Source organism: Protobothrops mucrosquamatus, unplaced genomic scaffold, assembly GCF_001527695.2.
Source record: "Protobothrops mucrosquamatus isolate PMUCROS unplaced genomic scaffold, P.Mucros_1.0 scaffold906, whole genome shotgun sequence".
NCBI classification, from domain to species: Eukaryota; Metazoa; Chordata; class Lepidosauria; order Squamata; family Viperidae; genus Protobothrops; species Protobothrops mucrosquamatus.
The window spans coordinates 1-23,066 of NW_015387158.1; the positions used below are offsets into that span (position 1 = coordinate 1).

A 23,066-nucleotide genomic window follows, 5' to 3' on the forward strand; every position below is an offset into this window, starting at 1 on the left:
GGGAGGTGTTTGGTAGGAGGCGGTCTTGCAAATACCTAGGTCCATTGCCATGGAGCGCTTTAAAAGTTGTTACTAACACCTTGAAGCACACCCGGAAGGCCACCGGCAGCCAGTGCAGCTCGCGCAGGAGAGGTGTTACATGGGAGCATCTAGAGGCCCCCAAAATCCCCCGCGCAGCCGCATTCTGAACTAGCTGGAGTGCACCTCAAGGGGAGCACCTCAAGGGGAGCCCCATGTAGAGAGCATTGCAATAGTCCAGGCGGGAAACAACGAGGGCTTGAGTGACTGTGCGTAGGGCGTCCCGATCCAGAAAGGGGCGCAACTGGCGTATCAGGCGAGCCTGATGAAAAGCCCCCCTGGCCATGGCCGTCACATGATCGTCTAAAGACAGCCGAGCATCCAGGAGGATGCTGTAACACTTACAGGGATATTTAGTCTGCTTACATTTGGCCCTGATATGTAAATTCCCAGGAATCCCATCCTCTATAAAAGATTTGAAAACCCTTTCTTCTTGTGCAGCAGCCAAGATCTATGTTGCCACCATGAAAATAAGGCAGAAGTGGTCAACAGGAACAAGCACTTCCATTTTATTCATCACTTCAGGTTTATTACATGTTAGCTATCTTGTTCTAAAGGACTCCAAGATCCCTCTCACAGTTACTACTATTGAGCAAAGTACCCCCTATACTATACCTGTACAATTGGTTTTTCTTGCCTAAATGTAGAACCTTACTTTTTTCACCATTAAATTTCATTTTGTTAGATAGCGCCCAGTGTTCACGTCTGTCCAGATCCTCCTGTATCCTAAGCCTGTCTTCTGGAGTGTTGGCCATTCCTGCCAGCTTGGTGTCGTCTGCAAATTTGATGAGTTCCCCATTTATCCCCTCATCCAAATCATTGATGAAGATGTTGAAGAGCACTGGGCCCAGAACAGAGCCCTGGGGCACCCCACTACACATTTCCCTCTGTGTAGATGCGGTTCCATTGAGGACCACACGCTGAGTACTGCCGGTCAGCCAGCTACGAATCCATCTGGTGGTGATGCTGTCTAACCCACATTTTTCTATCTTATCAAGTAGTAGGTTGTGATCTACCTTGTCAAATGCTTTACTGAAGTCCAAATAAATTATATCCACAGCATTCCTCTGGTCCACTAATTTTGTCACTTGGTCAAAGAATGCAATAAGATTTGTCTGGCATGATCTGTTTTTGACAAACCCATGTTGGCTTTTAGTAATGACTTTGTTTGCCTGTAGGTGTTCGCTGATTCGTTGTTTGATTATCTTTTCCAGAACCTTTCCAGGTATTGAGGTCAGGCTGATAGGTCTGTAATTTCCTGGATCCATTTTTCCCCCTTTTTTGAAGATGGGAACTACATCAGCTCTTTTCCAGTCCTCCAGTAGTTCCCCAGTGCTCCAGGATCTTTGAATGTTCCTTTTTCCTTCGATGTGGAAGATTCCGATTGTGAGGAAGATCTGTCAATGGACAGTGTCATTTTTTTTTAGAAGAACTGAGCGTTCTTTTTAGATGAAGATTCCATCTAGTATATTCCCTTTCAATCAGTCTGAAATACATTGCACCAAGTTATTTGAGGAACTGCCCTCAGGTTATGACCACTTTCTTAGTCATTGTGCTTTGTTCCATTGAAAAAGCACAATTCATGGGCAAGAGGGAATGAAATTTCTAATGAAACCCTCAAATTAGTGAAATTCCTTTCCTGAGACTAACCTATTGTTGGCTTTCTGGAGTGCTTTGAAGACAGTTGAATTTGATTTCACACTTCAGTGCCATCTTTTGATTAGTTGATGCTTCTTAATTTAAAAGGTTTTAATGTAATAGTGTCATATACGATGGCAGTTCCCCCCCCCCCAAAAAAAGTGGTATATGTGCCATCTGGGAAGAGCAATATGCTTTGAAAGGAGAGTGGATGAAAGAGGGAATAAAAGAGGACTGAATCACAAAATCAACATAGGAAAGAAGAGTGAAACAATGGGGAGGGAGGAAAAGAATGAGAAGTCATGATTGGATGGAGGAGCTCCTGAAAAAGAGACAACAGAGAGGTTCAAAGCACTAAAGGAACAGTGGGAGGGGTGGCATGTAAATGTAATGGGTAAATAAATAAAATAAATAAATAAATAAGGGAGGGGTGTACGGACAGGGCAAAAGAGAGACTAGTTTGCCAAGATAGAAAAATATTGAGAAGTCTTTGTTGCTGTTGTTGTTAATTGCGAAGTCGTGTCCGACACATCGCGACCCCATGGACAACGTTCCTCCAGGCCTTCCTGTCCTCTACCATCTTCTGGAGTCCATTTAAGCTCACGCCTGCTGCTTCAGTGACTCCATCCAGCCACCTCATTCTCTGTCATCCCCTTCTTCTCTTGCCCTCAATCTTTCCCAGCATTGGGCTCTTCTCCAGTGAGTCCTTCCTTCTCATTAGGTGGCCAAAGTACTTGAGTTTCAACTTCAGGATCTGGCCTTCTAAAAAGCAGTCAGGGTTGATCTCCTCTAGGACTGACCAGTTTGATCGCCTTGCAGTCCAGGGGACTCGCAGGAGTCTTCTCCAGCACCAGAGTTCAAAGGCCTCAATTCTTTATCGCTCAGCCTTTCTTATGGTCCAACTTTCACAGCCATACATTGCAACTGGGAAAACCATGGCCTTCACTATACACACTTTTGTTGGCAGGGTGATGTCTCTGCTTTTTAGTATGCTGTCTAGATTTGCCATAGCTTTCCTCTCCAGGAGTAAGCGTCTTTTAATTTCTTGGCTGCAGTCCCCATCTGCGGTGATTTTGGAGCCCAGGAAAATAAAATCTGTCACTATCTCCATTTCTTCCCCATCTATTTGCCAGGAATTGAGAGGACCGCATGCCATGATTTTGGTTTTCTTAATGTTGAGTTTCAAATTGAGAAGTCTAGGGAGCAGCATAAATTAGATTTAGTTAGATTTTCTTTTCCTTTGCATGAATTGATCTTGCTTGGTTAATTTATGGTTTAAACTGTTGACAGAAAATTAATTAATTTAATAACATGTTTCAGCATGTTGTGCAGCTGAAGTCATTCATATTCCAGTTTGGACATTCCCCAGTGCATGACCTGGTTCTTCTGGAACTCCATGAAGTAGGGAAATCACTCAGATTCGGCTTTTTTTGGGTTGGAAGTACTCTGAATTTTTATTTCTCTCTATTTCTCATCTGTTAATGTTGGTTAACCAAACCTGAAATTTTTTTGTAGCAACTCACATAAACCAAGTATCTTAAGGTGCTGGCCCAGAAACCAGGAGGCCGTGAGTTCTAGTCCCACCTTAGGTATGGGTTGGGTGACTTTGGGCCAATCACCAGGAGACTCTGAGTTCAAGTTCCACCTTAACCATGAAAGCCGGCTGCTAGGGGGAGGCGGGGATTGGAAGTAAAACTGAAACATGCAGAGGTAGTTTTTGCTCAAAGTGTGAAATCCAGAAAGAGTCTGACAGATCTCTCCATGCTGAAGAGACAGGATGAAAGATTTTATGTGGTGATCTCATTATGTATTTTCCCCTCTAAATTTCTCATGTTGTTGTGAGGGAAACTTCACCTCATGCATTGTTGGTGGCCCCTGGAAGTTCACAAGTAGTTCTAAAAGAACAGCAGAATTTGAAAACAACATCCCTCTCTCTCTCTCTCATGGCATTTTAAAAAATGAAAGTGGGAAGGGACATATTAAATGGAAAATACTTTATATGTAAATGACATAGTAATCTTGTTCCATTTGGGAATGAGAAGGACAGTGGTTTTCTTTGGCCTAAAAAAAAAAGTCCCTTGTAATAAATTATCAAAATAGTAAATAGTGTTAGTTTTGCGTGACAACCCTTGTAGGACTCATAAATGGCGAAGTAATGGGACTCCCAATGGACCAGATGCATACTTAACAAATATTTTGGGGTGGAGTTCCAGGTTCTTGGAACACACAATTCACTTATTAGGCACAACAAAGGTTTCTCCCGTCTTGAGAGGTTTTTTTTTCCCATCGATCACCATATTATTTGTATGATGCTATTTTACTTTATCCTTGCTTTTTATTCGTATCTGCAGATTTTTAGGTGTATGTATTTCTAAATATGCCCGATCTGCATGATTGATGTATGTTGTGTTTTCCAGTCAAAGGCCGTAACAAAGGGAGGTCCCCAATTTCCTGAGGATTTGGTTCAACTGCTGAACTCTTCTCATTGTTTTTCTGATATAAAATCAGACATTGCATACCTGTTAATTAAGATGGTTTACTTTTCTCCATTCTGGGATGATAGAAAATGATCCTTGATCTTCTTCTTGTGTCACTGCCTTTTCAGATACTTGAAACCCTCAACCAGGCTAAGGTAGTGATGGACTATCTATGCCAAGTGTGTCACAAGTGATATACCGTGCCATTTTGGTGACACACCAGGCCTCTGGATGCTCTACAAGTCACAGGAGAGGGCCTTCATTTAGCATAGCCTCTGAAGCCTCCAAAAATAAGACAAGCATTCTTGTGCAATTTTTGGAGACTCCAGAGGCTCTATAATAGTAGGACCCTCTTGTGCGACTTCCAGAGTATCCGGAGAAGAGAGTCCAAAAGAAAAGTCTGGAGAGGCCTCCTCCTCTCTCTCTCTCTCTCTCTCTGTCAAGATGGGCATGTTCTGAATTTTTGACACTCCAAGCCCAAAAGGTTCGCCATCTGAGGCTAAGTATACCTAGTTTTGCAGGAGATGACCAGGCCGAGCCCAAGGGAGGGGTCGGACGCGTCAACAGTCTCGAGTCTCTTTGGGCCCACAAGAGATCAAAGTCCAGCCCACCTTAAATTCCATTGACCCTTATTTACCGCCAATTTGCTTTGATCATTAGTAGATCAGATTTTTGTAGAGAGCATTAGAATGCAATAAACCTGTGCTCATTTGAACTGCCTTGGCTCCAGATTTTTTTGTGCTTGGCAATTCTTCCTTAATCTGCCCTCGCTGAACTTAATTTCCAGTCCACTGCTCACAAACGTTGTTTTATCTTCTAAACTCTTTGGAATGCTCTTTAAATTTGGTGCCCAGGTTTGGATGAGAGGACTTGGATAACGGTCTGACCAATACTATTACGTCTGGACCGTGGAGGCAATTACAAGACAAATCACAAATCCCACTCTCTTTTTACGACCCTGTAATAATCCCTTAATTCGGAGTAGAGTCTGAGCAATTGGATGGAATTGAGCGTTTACTGATGCCACATGGAGTTCACAAACCCCATTAAGAAAAAAAAAGAAAAAAAGAAAAAAGAAGAACCATCACCAATATGATACCACAGAATTATATTTATGTTTTTTTTCTTCACATTGCAACATCCATGTTGTTCATTTTGTGACACATTATCTCTAATAATTCTGAATATATATTTACTATAATACATTATACCAAGAGGCACTTCCAGTAATTCTGGCAAAAAAGGAGCTTCGTTAATAGTGTCTAACTTACAAAACAGTAAAAATAAATAAAGTTTATCTAAAAGATTTCTCCTGTTTCTCCGCCTGTACAGAATCTATTTTGTACAAAACATTTATCAGCCATTAACTAAAAATCACCTTAACAAATACTCGTGAAGGGAATATATTAAGTATTGCTACATGTCTTAAGTGCAAGATATCTGTGAAAAGAAAAGCCAACAGAGATTTCGGTCAGTTCGTGAAAGGTCATCAGCTAAAAATACAAGGCCTTGTTTTGAAGTTTTTGTCTTAAAAGAGGTTTGGTTACAACAATATTGGCAATATATAAATATAAATTAATGCAGGTAGTATTTAGTGAAAAGAAGACAGTGTTGGAAAAAATGGACATCTACAAATACTGAACGCAGGAGGTACGGTTCTACAGTACAACAATGGTTGGCAATTCCACCTATTTGGGAGGGATGACAATGTCACAACTGAACCTCTTTTATAAAGCCTCATTTGATTTTTATGGGACACTGAAGGAGCAAGCTGTGTGTTGTTATGAAAGCACAGATACTACTTTCGGCAACTTCTTCAACTTCTTTCCAACTTGAAATAACAATACAAAGAAACTGAAGACCTGAAGAACTCAGGTAAGGAGTGAGTCCTTCTAAATTGCTATTTCTCCACCATTTTTCCACTTTCCTTTGCTTTGGCTCTTCAAAGAAATGTTGGAGTCAATATTGGCTGCCCAACAACTTTATCTCCATCTATCTGGGATGGATATTCTAATTCAGAAGGTCATCGGTCCCTTACTAGGATCATGGCTGTAAGGGTAGACCATGATGGTAGGACACACAAGTCAACCCTAGTTGAAATATCACTTTTTGAAAAATTAATGGACCTTGGAAACATTCAGGTCTGGCTTGATCGCCTTCACCTCTCCCCCCTTTTTTTCCTTGTGAAGAAAAGAGTACTTCATGAAATTGCTTTTGAGGAAACCTTCAACTCTACTATGAAACCCACAACTCTACTAAGAGAACTTGATGCGGCAGACAACCAACAATGACTGAAAGACTCAAACCTGTCAAGGTGAACTGGAACAATGGGTCCTTCAAGCAACAGCCACTTTTGATTTGTTGAATGCTCAGATTGAACAGAAGACTCAAATACAACCATGTGCTGAAGGTGGACCTCTCAAGTTAGGAATCTACATTACATGCTCTCAAGAGAAACAAGAGAACTGGCTTTAATTCCCAAGATGGTCAAATACACACCCATCTCTCAAAGGTTGCTGGGGATAATCATTCTTAATTTTGGTGCAAAGATAGATGGGTGGGTGGATGTATCTTAATTTCATGGATGTAGTTACATCTCTTCGCACGCGAGTGCAAGCACCCTCTGCTCATGCGTGAAGCTGTGGAACTGTGCGCACACGTGTGCCTTGTCACTCATAGGCTCTTCCCATGCCAGGCCGGGCCGACAAGCCGGAAAGATTGTGGACTGCTGCTCTAACAAATGTATCTAGGTCAGTTTCATGCCTGCTAGCAATCCCTAGAAAATCAGAACAGCAGATAAACAATCCTCTTTAGATGTTAGTACAATTGAACAGGAAAAGATTGACATGTAAACACAAACTTTCCAGCAAGTACTTTTGTTTCTAACATAGAACATATTTATAGGCAATTTGAAGCCATTAGACTCTGGTTTGTTCTCCGAGAGCTTACATAGTAGTTACCAGAATGTGAGAATCGTCTCTATAATATGCATTTGAACAGTGGTGTTTGCAGGATATTGTAAAAAAAAATTAAGATGGTGGCTGTGATGGTGTAATCAAAGTTTCTAACACCCCCCCCCTTTTTTTTGGCATCATATGTACAACACACACAAAAAAACAGACTAAGCATTGATTGCATCATCGTAGCTGCCAATCTTGACTTTTTGGCCATACTCTATGGTCAACTCTATGCAGCTGGAAAGACCATGAAGGGAGAAATCTGAGATGTTCTCTTAAAACAGGGGTCTTCAAACTTGGCCCTTTTATGACTTGTGGACTTCAACTCCCAGAATTCCTCAGCCAGCATGCCTGGTTGAGAAATTCTGGGAGTTGAGGTCCACGAATCAAGAGGTCTTCAAACTTGGCCCTTTTATGACTTGTGGACTTTAACTCCCAGAATTCCTCAGCCAGGCACGCTGACTGAGGAATTCTGGGAGTTGAAGTCCACAAGTCATAAAAGGGCCAAGTTTGAAGACCCCTGGCTTAAAACATTATACATGAAGACTTGCTACACCATATAACCTTCTCAGGAAGGGAGTGTTCTAACTATTTGCAAAATTTCAAAGACATTGCTGAGTTATGGGAAAAGCGCGAGAGGCTGAACAACTTACTAAACAACTCTAATGTGCATTTTCCCCTCAGTTGGAACTGGCTTAATCTAAGTGAAGGGAGGCAAGGATGATGCTGGTTTCAAACATGGCTTCCCAGACTGGATGGTGCCAAAACACCTGATCTTCTTTTAAAAAAAAAGTGAGGCAGTGAAAGATTCCTCAGAAGCTTAAGGCATCAGTTTCACACCTTAAGAACTCCCAATTTTCCCTCTAAATCATAGCCTTAGCCCCCATCCATGTGAACCCTGGTTCAGTGTGGATTGTAAAGAACCTGGCCACTGTGGTTCACAAACCACACATAATGGCTCAAGGCAAATTGTAAACATGGCAAATCATGGCTTATTCAACAATCTTCAATCACATTACAAATTAGGGCAAAATGTGAACTGAGTTTCTACAGTTCCAATACATTCAGCAACAATCTGAACAATCTGCGTAGGGTGTCCAATCTTGGCAACTTTGAGACTTGTGGACTCCAACATGGCTGGCTGGGGAATTCTGGGAATTGAAGTCCATGGGCCTCAAAGTTCCCAAGGTTGGGCATCCCTGGTGTAGACTGTGAATCTAGGAGATCCCAAAGAACCAACTTGGGAGAAAAACAATGAGGCAAAATAAACTCATCCTAAAATATTAGTAAGATAGAGAAATGGGTTGGCCCAATAACCCAACAAATGGAAATAGGACAATAATTTCAGAAATATTTTTGAGGGCACACTTAGTTGCAGACTGATCTCCTGTCATATGTACTACTACTTAAAACTCTGTGATGAACAGTTAGGCCCTGCTGCTAAATTGCAGCACTTTTGTTACACTCAAATGTGTCTCTGACAGTTGCTGCTAACAAATCCATCCAATTCCATTCCCAATCATGTAGGACTTCATTTGTCAAATTCAAAAACAATCACATTTTATGGGGAAAAAAAATCTTTTTTTTCTCATTTAACTATCTTTACAAATACAGCCCAACTTCCCCTATCAACAGGACACTAAAAAGTGTCTCTGTATTTACATGTAGGCTAATAAAAATTAGTTGTGACCAATGAAGCATTAAAAATGAACAACTAATCATCTAAAGAAGTCCTATGTCTGCTGGTGAATTTTTTCCCCGTGTAATGGGATCTTGCTTTTATAGCTGCCAAGACATACAATCAAGGTGGGCAAACTTTGACATCAAAGTTTCTTCTGCAATTTCATGACATCCATCCGAACTGCATTTCAAACGAAAGACTGGGATTGCATTTACTTTAAAAATAAAACTGAACATTACCCAGATGGAGGACATAAATAGAATGGGAGAAACAGGCAAGTCAAAATTGTGTTTGTTCCCCCAAGTTATGCTATTTTCTTTACATTCTGGCATTCATACCTATAGACCTCCTAAAAGTAGGGGTCTTCAAACTTGGCCCTTTTATGACTTGTGGACTTCCAGCTCCCAGAATTCCTCAGCCAGCGTGCCTGGCTGAGGAATTCTGGGAGTTGAAGTCCACAAGTCATAAAAGGGCCAAGTTTGAAGACCCCTGTCCTAAAGGGACACTTGAAAGATGTTCTCAAGTGGTACTACTCAGCTCACTGGGTTTCCCTTAGTACAGTTATATGAAAACATTAAAGCAGAATTTATTCTACTTATGATGTGGTGAACAAATATGAAGTACAGGATGGGAAACCACCGTTCTTGAAAACCAACAGCGTAACAGATTCCTGCCTTGATTGATAGGATTCTTTTCCTTCTTGTTCTTTTATGCAGTTGTTTTCCCATCCTCTTGTGCCAGAAAACAAACCTACGTGTCTAGAACAGGGCTTCCCAAAACTGACAACTTTTAAGACCTGTGGACCTCAACTCCCATGGCTGGCTGGGGAATTCTGGGAGTTGAGGTCCACAAGTCTTAAAGTCGTCAATATTGGGAAGCCCTGATCTAGATCATGCGTGTTCTAAAAGTTGTTGGTCCTAAAGAACCATGGCACGCTTTGGAAATTGCTTGTTGGTGGTGGAAGGATAGATAAATGATAGGAAAACGTCCTTGGCTAAAATACTGGGTGGGTCACTGCATCTACAAAACGTCCTCTGTACCATGGAGGAAAATGCAGGATGGCAGCCTTCCTTAATGGTGTGTCCCTCCAGAAGTGTGTCTTCCAGAATCCTCAGTACTGGCCAAGCTGTCTGGAAAATTCTGGAAGTTGAAGTCCTCCCTTCACTTGACTTTGTGTGCAGCACAAAGTCCTCGGCAGTGTTTCACCTAGGTTGTCCAGGTGCTCCAGAATCCTCGTTATCCCATGCAATCAGCTTATAACAAACAAAGCAACGAAGAAGAATGGATCCCTTGAAGTAGATTTGAATTCCCTCTGATCGAGATCACCAGGCACCGGCTTCGCAGTCCATACACACATTCCAATAAAAAGCAGAAGCGACGGTTGCCCGACGTATCTCATTCGCAGTCCATCTTAAAAGTCACCTTTCTCATGCTCAGAAGACACAGGAAAAGGATAAGAATACAATGAAAGGTGGGAAGGATCCTAGGGTGTCTCCCCAAAGTCTATCTCAATTCAATGAATTGGAAATGCCTTCACACAACATGGGAAATTGCCACCACCCAAGAAGGTAACGTGTGATGCTTGAAACTTGCTCTCCTAAAGTGGTGGTGGTGGGGGGGAAGGGAACGTGGCATAAACAGTTCTGCAATATATAGGTAGGAATTGCAGCTTGCACAAGCTTTCAAGGGACACGCCTTTTCGGGAAAAACAATCAAGACCCACCAAACAGCAACAGAGGGGGCTCGCTCCAGAAATGGGAAGTTCTGTTTTCCAGAGCTGCTGTGGGCTCACCTCCGCCTGGATTTTACTGAGTTGTGTGGAAGAATGAGCAAGCGGTCCGAGGCAGAGTTCTCCAGGCTGAGAAAGAGAGAGCACATTCTCTGCAATGGAGGGGCATAATCTTCTGTCAAGGCCTGCCAAGTGTGTCACAGCCTGTCTCCAAAGCAGAAAGCCCTTCCCTTTGATCCATGAATTGCGGTGCTCCTGTTTTGTGTGCCCGGGATGTCCTGCAGGCGCATCTATGCTGGCAGTCGGGATCAACCATTAACTGACACAATCAGTTGCTCCACTTTAACAACAACAAAAAAACAACAACCAAGGGCAGTACGGCCTTCTCCGTTTCACTGAGTATTGTCTCAATTTCAAATCCTTCCCTTTCCTTTTTTTTTTAATAATATCACAGGCAGCATCATATAATCATCTTTTTAAAAAGAACAAATAAACAAATATGCAGCTTATAAACCCAGGCTAGTATTTTATGTATATATTTATAATTCTCCAATGTATTTGAAAATTTGTAAAAATGGCCGTTGAACTGTGAAAGCAATGTACCTCATGGGAGCGAGGGAAGGAAGGAAGGAAGGAGGGAGGGAGGGAGGGAAGGAAGGAAGGAAAACTTAAAACAGCTGTAGGTGAATTATCCCGTATTTCTACAGTGTCGTGTCTAAACGTTGTGCTGGCTTGTAAAAACAATTGGTATGCAAGGGGTCCTTGCATCAAATACTGTACAAAATTCCTGTCACTGTCATTGGTTTTCTTCTGGAGCTGTGTTATCTTCTTCCTCTTTGGCCTTTCCTTTCTCCTCTTCCTCTTCTTTAATCGCCTCTATTTGCTCAGAGGACGGGCGCAGCGCCGTTGATGGCTCCCCGCTTTGCTTGTCCTTCGCAGCTCTCCTCTCTTCCTCTTCAATGACCTTCTGCCACATCTGGTGGTTCTGCAGCAAGTGCTGAGTTATCTGGCAGTAGACGTTCCTCCTTCTTTTTCCTGCCAAAGGCGACAAGCAAACGTAAAGCCTCATTCACATTGGGAGAAAAGTCTGCAAAATCTGGCTTACATCTATATCAATAGAATCAAGATCACGTGAAGTGTTAATACCACTTTACAATGCCATGGTAAGGCCACACTTGGAATACTGCATCCGGTTTTGGTCACCACGATGTAAAAAAGATGTTGAGACTCTAGAAAGAGTACAGAGAAGAGCAACAAAGATGATCAGGGGACTGGAGACTAAAGCATATAAGGAACGGTTGCTGGAATTGGGTATGTCTAGTTTAATGAAGAGAAGGACGAGGGGGGACATGATAGCAGTGTTCCAATATCTCAGGGGCTGCCCCAAAGAAAAGGGAGTCAAGCTATTCTCCAAAGCGCCTGAAGGCAGGACAAGAAGCAATGGGTGGGCGAGAGATGGCTGGAGCTGCAGGGCTGTCAGGGCTCAGTGGAAGCACCAGGATCAGCGCCAGGCTCCAGCTGGAGCTCGGTGCTGATCCTGGTGCTTCTGCTGAGCCCTGAAGAAGCACCAATCAGCTGGAATGTTGCAGCATCTCCAGGGTCTTGTGATTTACATTCAGATTTTTGGCAACTGATTCATATTTATGACGGTCACCGTGTCCCAGGGTCATGTGAAGTGACCAAAACCTGCCGCAACCACCCAGCAGACAGGGAATAAAAACCAAACACACCCCACCCCACCCCCGCTGCCAATCCTCAACAGAAATGCTCACAACAATGAAAACCTCGGATAGGAGGAAGAGCGCCGCCGGGTGGGCAGGCAGGTGACTTGCTCAGCTGTGGCTTGGGGGGCACTTTTTTCAGTGCCATTGTAACTTCGAACAGTCACTAAGCGAACTGTTGTAAGTCGAGGACTACCAGTACTTCATCACTTTTTTCCTTTTTTTGGGGGGGGGGTCATCGAGTTTTTGACACCTTGCTAGGCGACTGGTGGTACTCAGATGTTGCCATATCCTAAAAGTGGTACAATGGGTGAAAAGATTGAACAGCCCTGATTTAGATATTTCTCTCCCTCCCCCCCCCCAATTTGGATTTTTTTAGCATAACTTTGAATGAAAGAAAGAATGCTGCTTTGGCTTGTGTGTCACTCAAATCAAGGTTACAGAACATGCAGACAGACCTGAGTAAATACATGTGTCGAAATGGGACTGGATAGCAAATCTGAGCTAGAGACTTATGTAGGTCACCTGAGGTGAAATCTCTTCCCACCCATCTGACCTTCCATAAGGGCCTGAAGACCTGGCTCTGCCAATTGGCTTGGGGGCATATCACAGTGGAGGTGATTGACAGATTAGGGGAAGATCCCACCTCCCACTGGCGTATCCTGCTCCCTTTCTCCCCATCTTTTTAACTGTAAGTTTTGCTATATTAGAAAGTTTTGCTCTTTACAGTTTTGCTGGCTTTTATTGTTGGAATTCACCCATTATTATTATTATTATTTCACAAATGGCAACGTTACATTAGCCGGGACACTACAGTGTGTGAACAAAGTAGTTATTTGGCTGCCAAAGAGTATTAGTTTGTTCAGTTCACGCTCGCACGCTATCCAACGTGCACCAAGGGGATGGAATAGCTCCACCCTCAGCAAGGAAGCCATCCAAAGCCATTTTGAAGCTAGATTGGGTGGCAAACAATCATAATGATACAAACTCATCGGTCAATCGATTGATTGATTGATATTTGTTTGCCACCCAATCTAGCTTCGAAATGGCTTTGGGTGGCTTACTTGCGGAATGTGGAACTAATCTGCCCCAAAACCCCACATAACATATTTCCAAGAAATCCAAATGAGGGGTCCCTGGTGTTCTCTGAGCTTGATTTTTTCCTTGCAGTTGTTTCATTACCCAAACTAGGTAACACCACAGTGCTAATAGATTAGCATCGATGACGTTACCTAGTTTGGGTAATGAAAAGTACACAAGAGAACATTTGTAGACTTTTCCACCCTGAGCTATAAATATTCTCCTTTACTGAAATCCAAACGCTTTACATCTACTATCTTGTTGGTCTCCTTGCCACAAACCATGCATTTGATTCGGAATAACTTTTGCGAAATGAGTTTGCGGTAGGCACGCAGCATTTTTATTGGGAAACCCGTGGGTCAGAGGCAAATAAAATAAAATAAAATAAAATAAAAACGAGGACAAACATACTTGGTTCATGATTGTCACAGGAATCCATGTCTGGAAAATCCTCTTCCTGTTCATCTGTATCTCCTGACTCATCGTTATCTTCAGTCCATTTACCTGGCATCAGTCCTGCTGAGTCATAGGAGTTACACAGTGGTCCCACAATGTGAGTGATGAAGGATTCCTGGAGTTTGGCTAACTGCGGAGCAGAGCGGTCCATGAAAGGGCTGATGGGGAGACCTAGGCTGGCTTCTTCATCACCCTTGGAAAACAGGAGGCACTCTATTAATCAAAGGCAATTGGGGCTGATTCCCTAATGGGGCTAACCCACCCTTCTCAACCTTCAGATGTGCTCCCAGATTTCCAAAATTCAAGAATGCTGGCTGGGAATTCTTGGAGCTGGAATCCCAGAAGACCTGGCGGGAGCCAGACTGAGGAAGATCATTGTTATATGCACGTGGGAAGTAAACTACTACAAGGCCAAGCATCTGTATTCAAATGACCTACTAAAACTCAATTAATTTTAACCTTAGTCAAGAGGTCCTTTTATGGCTGTGTTTGAGTATGTTCTGCAAACTTGTTAAGTCGGCTTATGGTTCAATACATTATATGGATCCAGGAAGCAGATTGCCTCAGGAATCAGGTGATGCGTGATAATCTGAACAGAGTTGTTTTGTTTGGTCCATCCCATTGGTCAGTTTAAAGTTCAAAGTATTATATGAACAATGAAAATGGATAAATTCAGCAACGAATTTAGGATGGCTGTCTCTCTTGTGTGGCCTTAAATATCCCTTAGGGATGGAATTGTAAACCGTTGAAGGTTGTTCAGAAAACTATTTTCGATTACAAAGCAGCCTAAAAAAGAAAAAGACATTAATCAGAGCAACAAATCCATTATATGATCAAGGTATGCTTGCACAACTGGGCTGATAACCAGGATTTTAAAATGTTGACAACCAACTCTGCTTCTTTTAGCATGTCTTCTGAAGATATATATTTTTTTAAAATAATGACCAACAGCTTTTAAGGAAGGAGGAGTTTGGGGTTGTTGTTTTTTTTTTGCATTTTAAAGTTTTGAAACATGGAAGCAAAACATTTGATTATTTAGAAGAATGGATTAAGAGGAAATGGTTCACTATGGTTTATGGAAATAATTTGCCTTCGTTATTGTGAATTGTCCAGAGAAAAGTCCTTGCCATTCTCAAAGCTTGGAAAATAAGCTAAAGACTAAAACGACGGGCATTATCCCTAAGGCAGTTAAAAAAAAAAAGTTGTTCACAGCAACTGTGTCTTCTCACCTGTTCATAAAATTCGTTCACAATGCCATCTGTCCACTTTAGATGTAAATCTTTGTACTTGGCTGGACCATTGATGTCGGCCAGTTTGATGCACATCTGACAAACCAATAATCGGTCATTCTCATTTGTCCAATCAATGCCCGCATCGTCGTTCACCTGGCAGATAACATGCTATTAGAAGAGGTTTATCTTGAGATTGTTGTGATCAAACATAACATAATGCAATTCCAAAGGTGAACATGATGTACACTGCACAAGGACCCTTTCCTAGGTCGGGATTATTATTTGGGTGCATTATGCGTTTCCTTGGTTTACCACAATATTGGTTTATCACTACCATCTTTTTTTTTAACTTCTCTATCTAGCTTCTAGCCCTGGGAATTTCTGGTTTTCTTCCCATACATGTACTAATCAGATCTGATTCTGCTTTGGTTCTGTTGTGGGTGCTCCATCACTGGAGATTTTTAAGTAGAGACTGGACAGCCATTTGTCCAGAATAGTAGCAGTGATGGCAAACCTTTTAGAGACCGAGTGCAACCCAAAATCCACTTATGCATTGTCTGGTGCCGGGTGGGTGTGGCCCATTGGGTGGGTGTGGCCAATTGGGTAGGCATGGCTGCGGTGATAAGAGCAGACTGGGTGGGACTAAAAAGTTCAATCAATCAATTCCAACTTTGTGAGATCTTTTTTTTCCCCGTGAGAAGTTAAAATTGATTGATTGATTGAACCTTTTTTTTGCACATGGCGGTGAAGGCCTAAAGCGAAATGGTTTTATAAAACCCAGCTGAAGGCCTAGGACTGGGGCGACGGTGTGCGTGCCCACAGAGAGGGCTCTACGTGCCATAGGTTCGCCACCACGGGTGTAGGGTCTCTTGCTTCAGCATGGGGTTGGACTAGAAGACCTCTAAGGTCACTTCCAATTCTGCTATTCTCTCAATCTGTCATCCCAGTCACACTTCTTCAGCTTCTTTATAAAATAGGATAGTCTTGCATTTGATGGCATCATTCTTTTATCTGTAATCTTCTTGGTTGCAGCTCCTTTCTGATATGACTTGGTGGAAGGAAGGAAGAACACTTTTATCTAGCAAGGTGTCTGCTGGAGAAAGGCTAGCTCCAGGGAAACCCTAGCACAGTGATGGCAAACCTTTTAGAGACTGAGTGCTCAAAAACTGCCCCTGCCTCCCCGCTCTGCGCCCCGCCCCCGCTCCCCCACAAAGCCACTCACTGCCTCCCCGGCCCGCCGCAGTAGATCGCCCAGGCAGCCCAGCAGCGCTGTGGCAGCCACGCCCTCTGCCCGCACCCCGCAGCAGCATCTGCGCGCGACGGGACCGAGGGCGGAGTCTTGTCCCCGTTGCCCGGCTGCCATGTCCTTGGCTGTGCTGCTCCGTGCGGGCCGCACTCAGGGGCGACTCTCCTCCAGGGGGGCTGCTGGTGAGAAGGGGGCCACGGGGGAAGGCGAGGCTGGGGCAACAGTGCGCATGCCCACAGAAAGGGCTCGGAGTGCCACCTACGGCATGCATGCCTTAGGTTCGCCACCACTGCCCTAGCATCTGCCCATCACAGTAGCTAGATTTGACTGACTTTCTCATTTTTAGCCAAGAATTTATTTATTCCTTCCTCCACTATGCAACTTTTCCTTCTCATGTCCCAATGGTGCTTTTTCAAGAAACAACTGAACTTCCTTTGTTTTTCCTTGAAGATGTTTCGCTCCTCATCCAAGAAGCTTCTTCAGAACTGAAACTTCTTCTGAACTGAGACCTGAAGAAGCTTCTTGGATGAGAAGTGAAACGCCTTCAAGGACAAACGAAGAAAGTCCACTTGCCCCTTGAAAAAGCACCTTTGGGATAACCATGACCTGGATGACTGAGAATCTCCATGGACATTTTCCTTCTCATGCAATTCTGACATGACTGCAACGCCTCAGTCTGAATGTGACATTAAATGCAGCTTTTAATTTCTCTTCCCCATCCTGGGTGGGTCTTTCAATTTTCTTCAGGACTGACAATGCAAGATGATTTGAGTTCTTCATTGAACTGAAGGGCTGGAAAAAAAAAACTTGGAGGCCTTCCCCTACACCTCCTGGCTGAGGGCAGGAATCCCAAGATCATCCCAAACAAATCGTTTGAAAATCTTTAGTGACCTGTGACTCCAGGTGGCAAACTGCTCCACTGCATAAGAGTCCTCACAGTCAGGAAATTCCTCCTTATTTTGCGTTGGGCTCTCCTGTAAATCTTCTGTCGATTGATGCTACCTTCAAGCATTACAGAGAATAAATCTAGACCCAATTTCTTTTGTGACATGCCTTTGAAGACCTCTATCATGTCTATCGCTGCTAGTTTGCTTCCAGGACAAATTCAAGGTGCTGGCTATGACCTTTAAAGCCCTTATGTGGCAGGGGTCAGGTTACCTACAAAAATGTGTCTGCCCCATTACATCAACCCATTCAACCTGATCAGGGAGGGCAGGTAAGTTGGTTGGTCGGATATCCATCCATCCATCCATCTGGGGTGGGTGCGGCTTCCGCGTGATGCATCTGGCCTACGGGCTGGCTGTTTTTACACCCCTGCTCTATATCTTATTTGCCACTCATCTCGCCACAAGGCATGTTGTGGACCCCACCAGTTAAAGACTTTTGACTGGGGGGGTCTAGAAAGAGATCCTTCTCTGGAACACTCTCCCCCCAGAGGTGAGGTGGACCCTCACTCTCCTGGTCTTCTAGAAAGACATGAAAACATGGCTCGGCAGCCTTGCGTGGGCTGCTCAGAGGAACATGCAGCCGTCGAGCTGGTTAGTGCTCTGAAGGTGCTTTAATTTAGCTTTAATGTTGGATTTTAACCATCTTTGCCCCTTTTTTTAATTTTATGTATAGTTTTTATGTTCTAATGTTTTATTTGTATACCAATCCAAAGTACGCCTGTGAAGGAAATATCATTCAAGGTTCAAAAAACAATGTCTTTGTCGCAGCTACTTTTTCAGCTGTGTTGTTTTTTTTTGTATATATATATTTATTTTATTCAGAAAATTAAAATACAAAATACAAAAGAAAAGGGGAAAAAATTACAAAGAAAAAACAAACCTAGAAAAAAATGTTTTTAAAAATGAGAGTTAAAAGGACAAAAAACAAAAACACGTATTAAATCCCCCCCCTAGTCTGTACACTCGCAAAAATATATTGCAACAATAATAGCTTTCCCCCTTATGAAACAAGCCTGAGATTTATAAACTTCTACCCCTATTTGCAACCCAATTTGACCTGTTAGTTAGTTAAACAATTCAGGAGCTCACCTAAGTGGGTGGTACCTTAATTTAAAAGCAAACAAATACGTCTATGGAGATTCTCAGTCATCCAGGTCACAGTTTTCTTAAAAGTGCTTTTTCAAAAGGCAATTGAACTGTTTTCAAGAAAAAAAACACCCATCCCGGTTGGCTTTTGAAAAAGCACTTTTGAGAAAACAAACCAATAAATAAAATGTCCTTGCTTTCTTTTTCTTTTTTTTAATAAGTATTTTATTAAGTTTTATAAAGATATGGGGAAAAAAGGGTCGGTATAGGTAATGGGGTTCAGGGTGCTGTTCAGAGAAGGGATTGGGATGGGGGTAGGTACAACAATGGGGTTGCCCCCAATGACATTCCAAGCTTTAGCAAACAAACTATCGTCCGGGTACAAGTATTCAGTGGGAATAGTTAATATCATAATAAGTAACTGTAGTCAACAAAAATAGCAATAATTATAAAGCATATCAATTAATCAATAAGCATCAATCATTTTAATAAATTACAAAATCAATTTCCATTAACTCATTTTGCTAACCATTGATAAAAAAATTTCCCATGTTTTAAAATAAACTGAGTCTTCTTTCTCTTTAACCTCTAAAGTTAGTCTATCCATTTCTGCACATTCTAGAATTTTCCTAATTATAATCTCATCCGATGGTACATTTTCATTTTTCCAATATTGGGCAAATGCTAGCCTCGCAGTTGTCAATATATGTAATATTAAACACTCATTCTCTTTGCCATAATTAGATCCTAGTATTCCTAACAAAAACAATTCTGGCTGAAATTCTATCTGTACTTTAGTCATCTTTTCCAGCCATATGTGAATCTTGGACCAAAATTTCTTTGCACTTTGCCCTCCATTCTTCCTAAGATTTAGCCTCCGAGCTGCTAACCCTCTTTGTTGCTTTTCTCCACACTCTTTCTGTACTAGTGTGAGTAGCTTGGTTCCAGATTACTGTTCTTGCAACATCGCATGATTAAGCCCTGCCATTTATATCCCATATCCTCCCCTTTGCTGATTTTCTAGGCTCTTATATAAAGATTTGAAACTTAATGAGACGCAGGGATTGTGTTTACCTTGGCATTGAATTTAGCTACAAAATCAAAGTGCTTCTTCAGATCAGTGGCCAAAATGGCCTCGATGACCAGGAACCGGAAATGCTTGAACTCCACATGATCGAGATGGATTAAAAAATTATATTCTGGCCTGGACATGAAAAGGTTCCATGCAGCCGCTGCATGATGGTTCTCCAGAACAGAACGGTCATTATATAGAACAGCCTACATCCACAGAGAGATGGAGAGAATATTCATTTCCAAAAGATCTGAGGGTTGCGGTCTGCTGAAACTAAATAAATGATATGCATTCCCCAAATTAACCACATTTGCATGAAAGGGAATTTGCTTTAGAACTTATTTAAAAAGAAAACAGAACAGAACGTTGGCGAAAACTCTCAAGGGTGAACCATAGTGATTGTGTACTGATTTAAGGACGAGGCCCATGCTTTGCATGCGAACATCCTGTCTTTTACTGAACCATCATGTCCCTAGTGATCGACAAGTTCCTGGCTTCCCACCTCGCTATTAAATCCCAAAGGAAAGCATCAGTTTTTCTTCTGGAATTTTAAATGCTTTTAAAGTGCTATATGTCATACAAATATTTTTGTAAGGTGTATAGCTATTAGAATGGCTGGCATACGAGCATTTAAGCCAGGGGTGTTCAACCTCGGCATCTTTAAGACCTGTGGACTTCGATTCCCAGAATTCCCCCTGCCAGCCACAAAGTTCTCCCCCTATGCAATTATGGAGGGAATCTTGCCTCTGAAAAATTGTCAGACAATTTCTCTTTCCCCTGGAGCAGCGGCCCCCAATCTTTTGGGCACCAGGGACTGGTTTTGTGGAGAGACGTTTTTTCACGGACTGGAGGGGGCGTGGTTTCATGTGCTACCTGCATCCCTCAGATGGGGCTTCGCTTGTTTGCGTGGCCCGGTTTCTGGCATGGCGGTCCACAGACCGAGGGTTGGGGACCCCTGCCCTAGAGAAATCACCACTCAATTTCTGTCTACAAAATGGGTGGAGAATCTAGTCCCAGGAAAGCAGCAAATGAGTTTGCTAAGCTCATGGAGACCTACGTACAGGCAGTCCTTACTTATCTACTGTAATTTGGATCGGTACTATTGTTAAGCATGATGCCACTTAGTTCCAGCTTCCACTGTTAAGTGAATTCCACATGGTCATTAGTGAGAATGTCAGGTGGTCACTATTTGAGATCTCCTGCCAGATTCCGACTGACTTTGTTCGTGGGAAGCCAGCAGTGAAGATTGCAAATGGCAGTCATCGGACTGCGGTATGCTGTGATGTCGTAATTGCGAGCCAGTCACCAAGTGCCCAAATTGAAATCGTTTTGACTACAGGGACAGCCTCAATGAGGAGGACTGGATGAGTCTCACCCCTTCAGCACCGTTGTAACTTCAAACGGTTCCTGAATGACTGGTCATTAAGCAAGGATTACCTGAATATGATTGGTGAACTCCATCAATTTTTCCGACTTACTGATTGTGTGTAACAAATTGAGCCACTCCACAACCCAGAGGAAGGGAGCAGCTCACAAAAGCCTATATGCCCTAGAACAGAAGTTGGCAATCTGAAAATGTGCTACAAGGCTCTTTCTGATTCTTAGCTGCATAAGCATGATGTTGTAGGACAGGGGTCTTCAAACTTGGCCCTTTTATGACTTGTGGACTTCAACTCCCAGAATTCCTTAGCCAGGCGCGCTGGCTGAGGAATTCTGGGAGTTGAAGTCCACAAGTCATAAAAGGGCCAAGTTTGAAGACCCCTGTTGTAGGAGATGACCAGACTGAGTCCGGCAGAGAGGGTCCAACCTATCGTCAGTCTCAAGTCCCTTTGCGCCCACAAGCCCAGCCCACCTTGAATTCCATTGACTCTTATCCACTGCCAATTCACTTTGACTGTTAGTAGCTCAGATTCTTGTAGAGAGCTTTAACATACAATCAACCTAAATTTTCACTTGAACTGCCTGGACTCCTGATTTCTTGCCCTTGACAAGTGTGTTCCCTTAATCCTGCCCCACTTACCTGAGGAGCACTGGTTGCCACCAAGAAAGCATTGGTTCTCCCAGGATGGTCATAATCGTGCATGGCAGCAGCCACGTAGAGGGCCATCAATTCAAGTGATGGGATATTGCCTGCCAAGCAGCCGTAGCTGTCATCTGTTGGCGTGTACGTTTTGGACAAGACGTATCCCAGGTGGCCGTGAGTGATCCCGCTGTCTGAATCTGGGCAGGAAATCAGGTTATTCACAGACCGTTCCTTATAGAGGCAGTATTTCCCTGTTCTATTTTGGGCTCACTTTGTTGTTGTTGTTGGTTGTGAAGTCGTGTCCGACCCATCGCCACCCCATGGACGACGTTCCTCCAGGCCTTCCTGTCCTCTACCATCTTCTGGAGTCCATTTAAGCTCAGGCCTACTGCTTCAGGGACTCCCTCCAGCCACCTCATTCTCTGTCGTCCCCTTCTTTCTCTTGCCCTCAATCTTTCCCAGAATTAGGCTCTTCTCCAGTGAGTCCTTCCTTCTCATTAGGTGGCCAAAGTATTTGAGTTTCAACTTCAGGCTCTGGCCTTCTAAAGAGCAGTCAGGGTTGATCTCCTCTAGGACTGACCGGTTTGATCGTCTTGCAGTCCAGGGGACTTGCAGGACTCTTCTCCAGCACCTTAGTTCTTTGCTCAATTAAGCATACCATTTTACAAGGGGTTTAGTCAGAGTCACCTCTACAATTAAGACAAAATGGCTCCTTCTGTTACCATGACCAAGGAGACACACTTGTGCAAACAGCTGAAGGCACCTGCAGTTTGACCCACTCGATATATACATTTCTCAGCTGCAAGCATCAAGGAGGCCGGACCTGCAATTATTTATATGAATTGATCTGAACTTGCGGAGTGCTTAATATAGTCAAACACAATTCTTGAATAGATCCAGCCAACATGGTCCATGGTTAGAACGCTGGGAACATTAACCTTCCCTCTTTCTGAGGTTGGTAAAATGAGGGACCCAGACTGTTGGGGGGGGCCATATGCTGACTCTGTAAACCGCTTAGAGAGGGATGTAAAGCACCGTGAAGCGGTATATAAGTCTAGGTGCTATGGCTATTTTAAGGACTACCTGTAACAACAACACTGCACCAAGATATTCAGTTCAGGATAGCCAGACATCGTCATAACATTTACCAGAATCACTTGCTGACCCCTGGTCATTAATCATAGTTGGGAGGCCTGGGATGGGCTGGGATGAAAGATACCAGACAGCATGGAGGACATCAGTAGCATGAATTCTGTTATGATCTGTTAAAAGAGAGACAGGCTAATTGTATTGGGAGAGTGGATTGAGGGGAGTAACAACACCATCTACTGGTCACAGATGAGAATGTGGAGTTATTCCTGGCTCCCACCTTTGAGGGCCAGTCAAATGATATTCGTAGTAATGTTAAAATTTCTCTATAGCAGCGGTTCTCAACCTATGGGTTGCGACCCCATTTGGGGTCGATCGACCATTTCACGGGGGTCGCCAAGCAAGGCTGTCCGCCATTTTTTTCCCCTTTTCCGGCGGGTGCCTTACCTCCCTTGAGCTGGGCCAGCTGGTGGTCGGCCTGCTCCGTCTCTGCCGCTTGCCAGCTACGCCTCGGCTGGCGCAGGGGGCGGAACCACGCATGCGCGGCGCTCCCG

The 23,066-nt window shown here is 43.3% G+C and overlaps 1 protein-coding gene across 1 annotated transcript in view; it reads right to left on the bottom strand.

Moving 5' to 3' along the window:
• Positions 1-11,226: 11,226 nt before the first annotated feature.
• PDE3A (phosphodiesterase 3A) overlaps positions 11,227-23,066 on the bottom strand; it is a 93,710-nt gene continuing 81,870 nt past the window's right edge. Inside the window, exons 11-16 of the mRNA XM_029284758.1 lie at positions 22,572-22,685; positions 21,421-21,620; positions 19,403-19,606; positions 15,047-15,202; positions 13,773-14,010; positions 11,227-11,595 (exon numbers count right to left, since the gene is read on the bottom strand). Of these exons, the coding sequence (XP_029140591.1) occupies positions 11,357-11,595; positions 13,773-14,010; positions 15,047-15,202; positions 19,403-19,606; positions 21,421-21,620; positions 22,572-22,685 (1,151 nt within the window). The 3' untranslated portion in view covers positions 11,227-11,356. The remainder of the gene's footprint in view (positions 11,596-13,772; positions 14,011-15,046; positions 15,203-19,402; positions 19,607-21,420; positions 21,621-22,571; positions 22,686-23,066) is intronic.